This window comes from Monodon monoceros, unplaced genomic scaffold, assembly GCF_005190385.1.
Source record: "Monodon monoceros isolate NGI ecotype Baffin Bay Population unplaced genomic scaffold, NGI_Narwhal_1 Super_Scaffold_3, whole genome shotgun sequence".
In the NCBI taxonomy this organism is placed as follows: domain Eukaryota; kingdom Metazoa; phylum Chordata; class Mammalia; order Artiodactyla; family Monodontidae; genus Monodon; species Monodon monoceros.
In genome coordinates this window covers 58029902-58044583 of record NW_021703780.1, presented here as the reverse complement: position 1 = coordinate 58044583, position 14682 = coordinate 58029902, and the positions used below count along the sequence as shown (strand labels likewise).

The window sequence follows — 14682 nt, the reverse complement described above, 5'->3', positions numbered from 1 at the left end:
CAGACTGGCCCAGGGGTCGGTGGAAGCAGAGGTTAGGAGCCCTGCTCTGTACCTGGATTTCATCTGTTTGTTTACACTTGTAACCCAGGACACGCCATGGTTCACACCACTGTGACTCCCCAGCATATTAAATCAGTTGTGAGGTGTGTGGGAAGACAACGTAAACCTTCCTTTCATTTTAGATTTATTTTCTGCATCAATCAGGGCAGTGGTTCTCTTTGGGAATCAGGGTAAGTGGTTCCCCAGGGGGTTCTGATACGCTCCCCCAGGTGAGAACCATTGGACAAGAGGGTCACCTACACCATTGCTACACAGATCAGAGCGGACACCTTGGGTGGGATAAAACTCATCTCCCTTTCCTACATGTCATCCCCCAGAGGAGAGAAACGATGCTTTGCCTTTTAAATCTGGCCCTCACCTGGCTTGTTAAGAAGAGGCAAGAAAGCTTTGGGTTTCCACCTTTACCAGGTGGTAGAATGACCTTTTCAGACAAATTTCAACAGTCAAGTGGATTTTCACTCCTGTTGAGTCTGAGAAACACAGAAAATGAAAATGACCCACACAGCAAATGTACCCATAAATATGGAGCATTTAGGATTCGATGGTGCAACAGGAAGAAAGGATAGTCTTACTGTGTGCCAGGCACTGTTTTATTTTATTTAGTTATTTTTGGCTGTGTTGGGTCTTCGTTGCTGCACGCGGGCTTTCTCTAGTTGCGGCGCGCGGGCTTCTCGTTGTGGTGTCTTCTCTTGTTGCGGAGCACGGGCTGTCGGCACGCGGGCTTCAGTAGTTGTGGTGTGTGGGCTCAGTAGTTGTGGGTTGCAGGCTCTAGAGCGCAGGCTCAGTAGTTGTGGCGCACGGGCTTAGTTGCTCCACGGCATGTGGGATCTTCCCGGCCCAGGGCTCGAACACCTGTCCCCTGCATCGGCAGGCGGACTCTCAACCACTGCGCCACCAAGGAAGCCCCCAGGCACTGTTTTTAATGCTTTGCAAGTATCTCATTTAATTCTCACAGTGACCTCTGAATAAAATAGTCTTGCTCTCCCTATTCTACAGATGAGAATACTGAGGCTCAGGGAAGCTAAGGAGCTTTTGCCCCAAATCACACAGCTGGTAAGGTGGGGTGCTGAGTTTCAAACCTAGGTTGTCTGGTCTCACTTTATGTCTTAATTAGCCATTCTCTCAGAGAAGCTAAATAAGAAAAAAATTCTAGTTTAGGAATAAAACACATTTAGTAAATGTAAAGAAAGCAAACCCTCAGCTTTAGAATATGTCAGTAGCTTATTTATTTATAAAAATGTGTCCGACATATTCAGAATTCATTTTCTTTCACTCAAGGTCACGGTCCCAAGTGAAACTTAGCCTGATGTAGCTTAATTTCAAGATGAAGTTTCCTTCTTCCCTGTGATTTTTGCCCCTGTGTCCTGTGGTCTATAGGTTATGCTTCCCTGAACTCAAGTGGAGATGACTCTGTGTGCTGTAGATTTTTCTAGTCTCATAACATTTAGTGGACACCAGCCATGAGGGTTGCCGTGTTGGTATGTAGGTAGTTACGCCTCCTTCTGATTCCTTTTCTAAGAGCAGTGCTTTTTGTTAACTTTTTGGTTAAGGAGCATTGGACGAGAGAAGAAATCTCTCTCTGTATCAAGTGCAAATGATCTGCTGACAACTTCACCTCTGAGTTTATCTGGAACAATCCTTTTCCTAGGAAGAGAAGGTTATGAAGCAAATAAGAGTTTCAAGATATCATCTCACTGTTTGCTTTTGCTGTAAAGTATTATTAATGAATCAATCAACAGGTATTTATTGAGTGCCTGTTATGTACCTGTAATCTTTCATGAGCTTGACTTGTTTGAGTTTCAGCTGAGGTTTTCTGGCTAAGGAAGCAAAGACATCTGATTATTGATTTTCTTTCATTACCTAACCAGGGACTTTGCACCAGGTTGGGCCAACACAAGATGCCCTTGAGGCCTTCCGTTGGCATCCTGTACTGAGTTGTCTACCTTGCTTGTGTGGGAGGAGTGAATGGCGTCTGGGAACCTGCATGTTAAACCAGCTCCCCGTCCCATTTTAATTTTGTAACATTTAATTTAAACAACGGCAAAAAAATCAAAGGCCATTGATCTAGTCCAACCATTATGGTACAGCCCATGCCCACTTCATGTCTGAATAGGCCAGAGTCCTCAGCCCAGTGCCTTGTACTAAACAGGTGCTTAATAAGTGCTTCTTAAATAAGAGAAAATGGAAAAGCATCTTCTTCAAATTAAAAAACAAGTTTTTTCTCCTTTCTTATCTTTTTTTGTAAAAACAAAGCAAAATTAAAAACAACATACAGAATAGAAAGACGATTTTGTTTGTTGCCCCCTTCCAAAGATTGCCTTCATCTAACTAAAATCGTAAGTGAAACAAAAATAAAGGCACCACGATATGCACTGAGCCTGTGCAAATTAAAGGGATAAATAACACACAATGCTGACCTTCTAAAGGGAGGGGTCAAAAGTTATATGAGATGGTGACCTAAGAGAAAACACTGTGTGCGTGTGTGTGTGTGCGTGTGTGTTTGCGGGAGGGGTGCCATGTGGAGCGCTGACAAACATTGTGGTAGGTGGGGTTGAAAGAAGGAAGGAAAGATAAAAGATGGGAGTCAGGGGAGGTTGTACAGGGCATGGAGAAGGGATCTAATAGCCAGAGAAAACATTTCATTATCATCAGCTAACAAAAATAATACTAAAACGTACACATTATAATATATTTATAAATAGTTACCGTGAGTTTCTTTCATGTAAACGCCCACGTACTGGTTGTGTCCTTTCTGCTGCTCTCAAGACCTCAGGCAATTTTGTTTCCAGGTGAGGACCTGAGTGAGCCCTGGAATTGTATCTTCTCCCCTCTCTTGCTCGCTCCTCCTGTGAGCGGGCTCTTCCTTGGGCCCATTTTCATTGCTTTTAGCTACACAGAGTTCTGCAGGGTCAAAGGTGGAAGCAGAGAAGCTCTGGCTGCACCATCACTCCCCACATGTCAGCGACACGCGGTCAAGGCGCCGCCTCCCCGCCATTCCCCTCCAGGCGTGGGCCTGGGCGCCAGGCGTCCGGGAGAATTGAAGGAGCTTATCTCTGAAGGTCCAAAGCAGCCACATCCATGCAGGGTACTGACCGGGACCAGGACCCCTGGGCACAGTGTCTGGTGAGCAGAGCAGCCAGCTACTTATCCCAGTGAGCAGATGACCCTGTGACCCTTAGGCCTACTTTGTCACCTGCCACCTGCCAGCTTTCACTCTTTCTCATCATTCTAGATTCCAATGCTGATTTATCTTTGCTTTTTCTTTTAAGAACAAAAATGCTTGGCAAGCAATTCTGTACAGATTGACCGTTTTCCTTTTCATGTGAATCCAGCATGTCTAAGACAAAGTTGGAACGGACTCAGGTGGGAAATTGACATGACAGCTCAGCTTGTAGCCCATCCGCCCCTCCTGGGTGATGGGCTCAGGCCGTAGTGGTTCTGAGGTACGGTTTGTGTTCTGAGCTTCTGGTTTGCGTTTTGAACCCTGTGACGTCTGCTACATGACCTGCCGGTCCCAGGCGTGAGATGCCCTGTGCAGCCCTCCCAGGTTGCAGGAAGCAAACTTGGAACCATGCAACATATCCGAACTCTGTTTCTTCTCTGTATGCTTCTCAGATGTATGAGTGATTTTAATGAGGACTGCATCCAGGCTGGGGTGCACTTGAGTCTGTAGGTCTCTGTTGGGTGTCATCTCCTGCCTTTGTTCTGTCCCCACCTTCTCCCTGGAGGTGGGATGGGTGCCTGCTTTTCCTGTGCTTGAAATGAGGTGGAGATGGTTTGGGAGGGGGTAGTTGACAGCAAGCTGTTCGCTAGCAGTCTGCCTTCTGCCACAGGAGCTCAGTGGCTGGTAGTGGCAGTGTTTTAAAAAATTAAGATCAGAAACTCATCTTAATTTGCAGTTATCTGCAAACTCATAACTGCATCAGTAGTAATTTAATCCAAAATTGTTAGCATTTAGTCATTTTTAAAATGTATTGAATAACTTAAAAATTCTTATATGTATATATATATATATACATATGAGTCTATTAAATTGTGTATGTGTATATGAATAGTTATGTGTTCACACAACTAATAATTAGAAACTCAGAAATTTTATTAAATTCTTTTACACATTTAACTTTGATTACAGGTTAATTTAATTAGAGTCTTCTTAACTTTGCAGACCAAATCTATTAGAGTCTCTTAAATGCTTACAAAAGACAATATATAACTAACTTTGCAGCCCAGGATCTGATCCTCCTCCTACCTGGGGGTAGTTGTGGCCACAACATGAGGTTTTTCTGTTCTTCTACCTACCTCCTCATTCCATATGTGGTTGGCTTATTCATAGCCACTCTACTTAGAGAAATGTTCATACAGTGCTTTATAAAAGATATTAGTGCCAGAAAGAGAACAGTCATACACACCCGCCCTCCCCTACTTCTTAAGATGGATTAAAAATGTCTCTCTATTATTTTCCCCTTTCCCTAAGGCAATATATCATTTGCCTTGTTCACTTGGTTGCCCTTTTTTAATTTTCATATTCATTGATGTTCGTGGCCTTTACAGACTCAACCCCTTTCCTTTAACTGTTATTAGCTATCTTTTCTTTTTGGTGTTCGAATTATCACAAGCTGGCTGGTGATGTCCTTTTAAGCAGGTGCCTATTCCTTATCCCTTCTACCCCAGACCTTTTGGAGTGGTCTTTTGCTTTTCTGCAACATGCTACTGCAGGCCTGTCTTGAATTTTCCTGCCCAAAGACGTGGAATCAGCAACTCTCCAAGGAGCCCTGTTAAGATTTAACCCAAATCTGGGCACCAGAATGTTGATGTGCTGGGGCTGGGTGGAATAGTGTCCTAGTTGGGCCGCTTTCTTGACAGAGCTGACAATACAGGCCTACCTCGTTTTATTGTGCTTTGCAGATAACTGCATTTTTTACAGATTGAAGGTTTTTTTAACGAACAAATCTGTCAGCACCATTTTTCCAACAGCATTTGCTCACTTTGTGTGTCTGTGTCACATTTTGATAAATCTCTCAATATTTCAAAAGTTTAAATTATTATTATATTTGTTATGGGGACGTGATGAGTGATCTTTTTTTTTTTTCTTGCGGTATGCGGGCCTCTCACCGTTGTGGCCTCTCCCGTTGTGGGCTCACGGGCCCAGCCGCTCCGCGGCATGTGGGATCCTCCCGGACCGGGCACGAACCCGTGTCCCCTGCCATCGGTAGGCGGACTCTCAACCACTGCGCCACCAGGGAAGCCCGTGATGAGTGATGTTACAGTTGCCAAAAGATTGCCACTTGCTGAAGGCTCAGATGATGGTTAGCATTTTTTTTAGCAATAAGTTATTTTTAAATTAAGGTATGTACGTATTTTTAAGACATAATGCTATTGCACACTTAATAGACAACAATATAATACAAACATAACTTTTATATGCACTTTGAAGCCAAAAATTTCATGTGACTTGCTTTATTGCGATATTTGGTTTATGAAAGTGGTGGTCTGGAACCAAAAACGCAGGATCTCTGAGGTATACCTATAGAATTTTTTTTAACATCACAAAAGACATATTGGTAATTTTAACTTAACTCTTACTCTCCTGATCATTTTTAATATCGTTCTTAAAAATATCTTTTCAATTTGTTTTCTCTGTGCGATGCCAACTTGAGTTATCTCCTTTAATTCTACCCCTTCTTTTTTTTTTCTTTCAAATTTTATTTGTAAATACTCCTTGAATGTTTTCTCAATTATTTTTTTTCTTTTAAAGAGACAGCCTTTATTTTAAGGATTTTTACATTGAAGACTTCAAAAGTGGTAGGTTTTTAGAACTTATTGACCCGTATTTAAAAGGAACTGTTGACAAAGCTTCGCCAGAAATAATCTGAACAAACGGGAAAATACAGTTAATACTACTGAAAGCTCCTAAAATAATTCCAGGACATATGGTTTATCCGACATAACGATACCTCTAAATGCTGTCACTGATATGAAACCGACTGCTTCTTTTCTAAAGGCACAGTGGTATAATTAACAATATTCAATCACTTCTGTTCTTTCCTGAATATATAAAAGTTAAAATACCAATTAAAAAACTAATATATTCTTCTCTTTAAATGTTTCTTACAGATACAATTTCAATATTTTCATTAAATAGTGGTGTGGTTTAAGCGATTTTTCATTCACAAGTCAGACAACAATCCACCCAAAGGGAACTGAGAGTCTGTAGGCTCATAGTGCAAATAAAGAGTTCGCGGATGCAGCAACTGACCTTTCTAAGATACAAAACGGATACAATTCTTAGAGGATACATTCAGTAAGCTCTACTAAGCAGCTGGCCACAGAACTAGAACATTTGATCATTTTCCTGGTGATGTCAGTGGGACTCCAGATGTTTCCAAACTCAACTTGAACCCTCATCTTAGGCTTTGTATTTTGCTTTTCCAGTTTCGCTAATGACACAAACGTGATTCAAATCCCTGAAGTATTCATTGTAGTCAAGGGCATATCCTACAACAAACTTGTCTGGAATTTCAAATCGAACAAAGTCTGGTCTATATCCAACACTTCGAGGGGTCCTTTTCACCAGCAAGCTTGCAGCCTTGACCATCTTTGGATTATGCTGCTTGACCAAGGAAAGCAAGGTTTGCATTGTTTTGCCAGTGTCAATTATATCGTCAACAATCAAGACATTCTTCCCAGTTAAAGTTGAGAGATCATCTCTACCAATTACTTTTATGTCACCTGTTGACTGGTCATTACAGTAGCTCTTCAGTCTGATGAAATCTACAGTCATAGGTCTAGATCTATCACTATTTCTGTTCATTTGATGTTACCCAGCAGGTCAACAAAGAATTTATAGCCCCCCTTGAGCACACAGAGGGCCACGATGTGATGGCCTCCCATCTCCTTCATCACATCTCGAGCCAGCCGTTCCGCCCTGTCCATAATTAGTCCATGAGGAATAAACACCTTTTCCAAATCCTCAGCATACTGATTAGGTCTACAGAATAAATCTAGGTCATAACCTGGTGCATCATCACTAATCACGACGCTGGGACTGCGGGTCGCCGTAACGGAGCCGGCTGGCGCGCGGGCTGAGGGCCGTCTGGGGAGGAGAAGCCGGCGGCTGGCCGAGCAGGAGGCGGCAGCACGGCGGGAGGCGTTGGGAAAGCAGAGCGGCCCGCCCCAGCGCTCCGGCCGCCGCTGCTCAGAGCCCAGGCCTGTTTTCTCACTTATAGACAGAAAAGGCTTTGCAGGTGGTTGGTGCCGGGTTTGGATTCAGTTGCTCTTGGTTTCTGCTGAGTGATCCTGGTCAAGTGAGTTCAACTTTCTGAGCCCCCTTTCCTTGTCTGCCCAATGAGGGGGTATTAGGTAGCAGGGGTCTGAGGAGTGAGTGAGCTGTAAAGGGCTGTTGTCTGATGTGCAGTCAGCATTTCTTAAATAGTGTTGTGTGAACATGAGGGTGAGTGAGGGGGTCTTCTCTGAGGCTGCTCCTGGGACCAGTCCCGATTCCTGATCCTCCTGGGGTGGGGCAGTGATGGGGGGGAGCCCAGGAACATCGGAGGAGGAGGTGCTTTTTCAGCTGCAGTAAGCCTGGGCAAAGGAGGGCTGTAACTCTCTCGAGTCGTGGGAATGTTGGAGGAAAGTGTGGATTTGAAGGCAGAGAAACCTGTATTTTAACCTTGGAACCATCTCTGCAGAGTTGTGGATGGATTACTGCATCCTTCTGAGCCTATCACATGGCAGTTTTGGTATAGAGGTTCAATTTAAAATTTGCTCAAGGCCCATAAAATTCACCCATAAATGATGCTGTTTCCTTATTCATACACATTCTGCTTTCTTTCGCATTTTCTAAGAAAATAAATTGGGAGACTTCCCTGGTGGCGCAGTGGTTAAGAATCTGCCTGCCAGTGCAGGGGACACATGTTCCATCCCTGGTCTGGGAAGATCCCACATGCTGCGAAGCAGCTTAGCCCGTGCGCCACAACTACTGGGCCTGCGCTCTAGAGCCCACGAGCCACAACTACTGAAGCCCGTGCGCCTAGAGCCCGAGCTCCGCGACAAAAGAAGCCACCGCAATGTGAAGCCTGTGCACCGCAACGAAGAGTAGCCCCCGCTCGCTGCAACTAGGGAAAGCCCGCGTGCAGCAGCAAAGACCCAACGCAGCCCCCCAAAATAAATAAATAATTAATTAAAAAAAAAGTCAATTGGGTATATGCAGTCTTCGGATTTGAGGTAAGTTGTGTTCAGTAATTTGTAAATGGCCTCACCCCACCCCCAGATTGCCACTTCTGCTCATTACTGTGAACTCAATGCCTTCTAACGAATTATGCTGGGAAAAGCTAATAAATGACGTTTCTACCTCATTTCCCTAATTACAGCTTAGAAAATTGTGCTCTCTTTTTAATTGCTCATACTGGCTTGTTTCCTTTTTTAAGGAATTAGAGTGATGAAGATGATCCCAACTAACATTTATCGCAAACTCACTTTGTCCCAAGGCACTGTGCTAAGTGCTCTGCCATGCATTAATTAATTAACGCCTCGCCCCATCTATGCGGCAGGTATAGTCACCCCATTGAGCAGATAAGACTCAGGTGTCTAAGAAGTCACAGAGATGGGAAATGAGGATCCTGGACCAAACTTCAGGCCGCCCAACTCCAGAAGCTCTGCTCTTAGCTATGAAGCTAAACTGCCTGCCATTGGTTGACCATCCATCCATTGATTTTTTGCTTTTATGGTGATGTGGGATGAATAAAATATTTTTGAAATTCGTAGCACTGTGAGGTAAATGGGCCCAGCCTTTGTTTAAGGGGTTTCTAACTGCACCTAACTTTTCTATGATGCTTTGTGGAGTTTGCATTTCCTGTTCCTTTATTACATCTTCATTTTGAAAATTAATATTGGACTCTCCCCGCCCCGAATATTGGATTGAACTTGTTGAACATGGTGATTTTGAGGAACCTGTTAACTGTTGGTAGGTTTATTTATGAGGCCTATAATCATCTTTTTAGAAACACCTTAGGGAACTTTAAAAAAATAAAGTCTCGGAAAACCTTAGGACACCAGCCTCAGCTCACCTGTCATGAGGAATGACATCTGAGAGGTCGCCTAGTGGTTTGCTGTGGGGCTCTTGAGAGGTGCCATCATTGCCAGGAAGAGACATGATAAGGACCAAAGGGAGAGATGAGATATGTTCAGATAATGGGGGCAGTTACAGCCGGAATCAAAATCATTGGCTGCTGACTTTAATTAGGTGAATGTCCTAGAAAATTTTAAATGTGTATCCAAGTTAGGGTCTGAGGAGGGCGCGCGCGCGCACACACACACACACACACACACACACTCTTATATAGTTTTCCTCTAAATTTTCTACCAGACACACAGACAGGCAGATACACACACACACACACACACACACACACACACACACACACACACATACACACACACTGTAAAATCTACCCCCCACCCCAATCTGTCTATTCTATTGAAGAGCCTTGCCATCCAGTGTAGTCTGGGGACCAGCAGCATTGCTATTATGTGGGCGCTTGTTAGAAATGCAGAATCTTGGGCCCAACTGCAGACCTGCTGCATCAGAATCTGCCCTTTAGCAAGAGCTCCAGGTAATTCACATGCTCGTTAAAGCCTGGGAAGCCCTGCCCTAGAGGGATGCCTTTTCCTCCAAGTTCATTCACTGAGGTATCATATGCCATTGGAAGGATAAAGGGAAATTGTCCCCGTTTGGTCACTGTGGAAGGAAAGAAGCTTGCCCTCCCAGTGGTGGTTGAAGAGTCCTTTTACTATTACTCATTCACAAATTATACACAAATTGTATATTATATATTATAGAAAGTTAAGAGGAAAACTGAATCAAGGCCACGCTTGTTGCTGTTGCCACCAACAGGTGGTTACAGTACCTGGCTAACAGGCTGGTGAGGTTCTGTAGGTAGTTTTGCTTTAGGGCAGTGGTTTTCCAAGGGAGATTTTGCTCCCAAGGGTCATTTGGCAGCATCTGGAGACATTTTTGGATGTCACATCTACAGAGAGAGAGAGAGAGGGTGGTGCTTCTGGCACCTAAATGGGTAGAGGTCGGGGATGCTGCTAAACATCCTGCCATGCCCAGGACAGCGCCCCTTAACAAAGAATTATCTGACCCTAAATGTCAGTAGTGCTGTGGTTGAGAAACCCTGCTTTAGGGAGTGAGTTTAACTTATAGGAAGTCTAAAATCTGTTTAATTATCCCATTACTCATTTAAAAGAAATATTTCAAACATGCTAAACACTTAGGACTAATAAATGTTAACTTCACTTTTTTTTTTTTTTTATAAATAAAACGTTACCGATGCACTTATAAGTACAGTTTCAAAGTCCCATTCCTTCACTCTTTCCCCAGAGGGAACCACCTTCCTGAGGGTGGGCTGTTTCCTTCAGGTGTGTATTTTTGTACCTTGATTACACATATAAATGTCCATGAAAACAGCCTATTATATTGCACGGGCCCCTTTGTAATGGCCTTCTCCTCTATTTGTATGTTGCAGGATCTTTTTCTAGGAGTTTGAGCAAAGGCATGAGCAGAGAACAGGACTGTATCTAAATGAAAACGTTTCCATTTTTCTAAGTATTTTACATTTCCTTTAGGTGGTCGTTAAAATTTTTAAGAAAACATGCTTAATGTTTAAAATCAGGTTGAGGAAAGAAGTAATGGTTGCAGATTTTTAAAGGTGGCCTTTTCAAATGCAGATTCTGTAGTGACCCAGAAATAAGCAAATAAACTTGTGCTGACATTTGTTGGAGGGTACGATGGTGGTAAGGTCCCTGGTGCTGCCCCCCTTTTCCACCTGCACCCTCCTTTCTGCCAACGCGGCACCTCTCAGCCCCTGCTCCCAGCATCCTTGGAAGACATTTCCTCCATCTCTGCATCATTTTTTAGAGCCGGCCTGTTTCTATGGCAACTGTGAGATTGAAAGATGAGCGGGAGCGGGAGGCGAGGCTGGAGTGAGACCTCAGGGTGGTGGTGTGTGTCCCTGACGTCACCTTCTGTGCTTCTGGATAGGACGATTCTGGCTACTCCCATTCAGGGCTGCTGGCTGGTGTCGCTTTATTAGCGGGGCTGCCAGGGTCTCTGATAGCTCTGCAAATTGCCTTTCTTTCTGCTCCTCCGACCCTCCACAATTTTTCTTTTCACTGCCCCTTTTCTGTTTTGGCTCCAGACTGTCATTAAGAATGCACAGCTTAATTCTGGCGTGTTTTGGGACGCTCTTCTGCCCAGTGTTTTGGAAGGGCGGGGAGGCATGGCAGCGTTTCACTTGACGTCGATGGCGCCGTGAAGTGCATTCTCTCCTCTGCAAGAATACTGACTATGCAGAAATTTATCGAAGCGGATTATTATGAACTAGACTGGTATTATGAAGAATGCTCGGACGGTAATTATGACTCCTGCAGAACAGAGCGGGGATGTGTAGGGCCATTGTCTCCTTCGGGGGAGGGGGTGTCCTGGAATCTTCCTGGGGAGACGGGAAGAAGGAGGGCCACGGGACCAGCACCGCATGGCTCTGACCCTTGCGAAGGCATGGTGGAGGAGACAGCAGGTGGGCAGGGCTCGTGATTGTGGGAGGCTCCTTGGCAGTTTGGAGGTGGTGTTGGTGTGTGATGGGCTTGTGAGCATCACACTTCAGTGGGATTGAATTCTCTCTGGGGTGATGCGTGTGTGTGTGTGTGTGTGTGTGTGTGTGCGCGCGCGCGTGCGCGCGCGCAAGTGGAGATGAGGTCCTCGTTAGGGTTCAGGGACTAGTGTCTTCAGGAAGTGGTCCTCTGCCCTGGGAGAATCCACCCTTTTCTGAGCCCAGACTTGGGGGCACAGGGGAGGCTGGAGAAAAGGCAGAAGCAGCCTCCCACCTGGCAGACAAGTCAAATGAATTTTCCTTGTGGGCTCCCAGAGATGGGGGTGGGAGATATTGGGAGGGGCTGGAAGAGCTGGTATCCTCCGCTCTGTGTGCAGGGAGGGTGTGGCACATTCCAGAGGAGACTGGGTGGAGTTTATGTGGCTGGATCGGCCTCAGGAGGTTCTAGGCATCAGGAAATTGCACTGAGGTGCATTCTCAGGCTACAGGGGAGGAGCCTCGGGCTCCTGTGCTGTTGGCATCAAATTGTATATGACACAGTTAACCTGTCATCTTTAATTTCTTCTTTAAAGTGACTCTCAATCTATGCCTTTACATAGACACACACAAAAAGGACACAATTAATATATATACTTAGAGGGTCCATTCCCCCAGTGATGATACGTTCCCAGCCTCACGCGAGCCAGTAATAGGTAAGGTAACTAACTGTTTTTTAATTGAATCTGGAGTTTCAGTCTCTCTAACATGACTACATTTGATTAACCTGAATGATGTAACAGGCTGGGACCTGACCTCATTAGTAAGCTAAGAACTACATAATTATCTCTTTATCTGCTGATTTCTGCCTTGACTATGGGCTGCAGGAAAAGGGCCAAGAGCCTTTCTTAGTGGGGGTGAATGGATATTAAAATGTGCTGAGAAACTTCCCTAGCTGAGCCCCACCATCCCCAAGCATTAGATGAAGACATTGCCACGTTGAGTCCCTGTGCATCTTTAAACATCTTGAGTAATGATTATGGTGGGCAACTCCCAGGGTTGTGAGGGGAAAAGATGACTCAGTTTTTTCTCTTTTGGGTATATTATTCTTGAAGCAAGTTCCCATCCTATTACCCAACTCCAGGAGGCAATTATAGGGGTGCTTCTTTTCAGAATCCATCATTGACCTCTTGAAGTTTTCTTGGTGATTTGTGACTCGCTGAACCCTCCATAACTTTTTAAAGTATGGACCACAGGATCATGGAGCATTGGTTACAGCAGAGGGCCTGTCTCACAGCCCGGGGATGCACTGGGTGTGGCCATAGCTCCCACGGAGCCATCCTGGAAGTGAGGGAGGAAGGTTTCTTACTGTCTTGACCCAATTGCGACACCGTCCAGCTCTGTTTACACCCTTGTCTGAGGAGATGAAGCCAGTCACTCTCGGGGGTTAATCTGAAGGGTGAGAGGAGGCCTGCTCTTATCTGAGTGTCTATCGGAAGGATTTTCTTACCCAGCCATTTCTCAGTTGAGTCTTTTGGCCCCGAGGCAGCCAGATCTCTCTTCTTCCAGCAGAAAAGGAAAATGGAAGAAGAGGCAGCTCATCTGTCCAAGGGTAAATAAATGTTGATTGCAATTACTGTCGGAATTATGCTGAGTAAAATACTTGCCTTTATCCTCCATCCCAATTTAGATGAAGCAGAGAAGGCCACTGGGACGGAATTTACTGTGGCAACTGACATTTTCGTAATCCCGTTACATTTCGTTTTAAAGATAGTTAAGTAAAGCAGGGAATTAAAGGAATGGAAGCTCAGAACTAATCTGGTTTAGGAAACCCCACAAAAGAGGGTGGAATTCAAGAATATGCTAATGTTGTCGTTACTTGTTTATACGTGTCTAACTAGGGTTCTTTCCTGACCTCGGCAGGTTAGTCTGGAAATGAAGGCAATTTGCCTTTGTGTTTGTGCATCTTTAAAATTGCAAATCAGTCTTTGAATAACCCTTTCATCTCCTGGTCCTGAACTTCCTGGTGAGGAGGCCAGGTAGGAGTTAGACACACAGCGTTGCTTTGTCTCTCTTATTATTTGCCATTCGAATCTTTAGTGAGGGAAACTTCTAGGGAACTTTCCATACTAATAACAAAAGATAAGTCATATGTTTTGAAAAAGATGCAAAATCATCATTTATGTCAGAGTTACCGACTCGCACTTAAATTGCAGGGTGAGCACCGAAAAAGTAATACATATGGGTGGGAATATGGATTGCAGGATGATTAGGGACCCCTCTTTTAAAGGTGGAATTAAGAAATGGCTGCTTTTCTCTTTCCTCTTTGAGGTTTAGGAGAGCTTTATTCAGTCCACGGATTGTATCCTTCCCCCTTAATCAGTTTTAGTTGTGGAGTCTAATACTCTGTGGCCCCCACTACCGCCCAAACAAGGGGTACGGGGCAGGGGCTTAGAATAGTAGGAAATTGGAGGGGTTGATTGCCCGATACCTTAAGGTAATTTTTAGAGGTTTGAAATAGCTAGCGATCAACAGAGTACAGCAGTGGTTTTCGCAGAATTTTCACACATGTACTCAGTGTTTACCGTTTAAACTCTAGCATCAGAAAGAGTGGATATATGTATATGTATAACTGAGTCACTTTGCTGTACACCTGAAACTAACACAACACTGTAAATCAACTCTACTCCAATACAAATTAAAAAAACAACAACAACAACTGTAGCGTCAAACAGGGTCCTGGTTACCTGCGTTGGCTGTGTCCCACCTCTCATTGCAGGAACCTCTAAAACCTGGCAAATAATGGCAATCATTCGCTTATTAAAAAAGCAGATTCCCAGACTAACTCCAGACCAGGAGAGGCCCTGAGAAATCTGAATCTTTAGTGCACACTTTCGGTGATTGTTTACGTCAGGTGTGTTTGGGAAACTATGCCAGTGTGAGTGGAGACCATTCCTGGGCACAGGGGTCTGGAAGATAATTCTTTATGTCTGTCACGAAATCCTATGTTGTTTCTTGGCTACACTGGTCACTTAAA

General features: G+C 44.4%; 1 protein-coding gene and 1 pseudogene across 12 annotated transcripts in view; one reads left to right on the top strand and one right to left on the bottom strand.

The window, feature by feature from the left end:
• The window catches only part of TRAK1 (trafficking kinesin protein 1), a 104231-nt gene that overhangs the window by 29296 nt on the left and 60253 nt on the right, over positions 1–14682 (top strand). For 2 of the 12 annotated variants that reach the window (XM_029243177.1, XM_029243176.1), the window contains exon 1: positions 10486–11471. The exons of the other annotated variants lie outside the window; for them this stretch is intronic. In XM_029243177.1, coding sequence (XP_029099010.1) covers positions 11408–11471 — 64 coding nt within the window. In that variant the 5' untranslated portion in view covers positions 10486–11407. Of the gene's footprint in view, positions 1–10485; positions 11472–14682 lie in introns of those variants that run through there. 12 annotated transcript variants of the gene reach the window in all.
• On the bottom strand, positions 6222–9211 carry LOC114907046 (annotated as a pseudogene).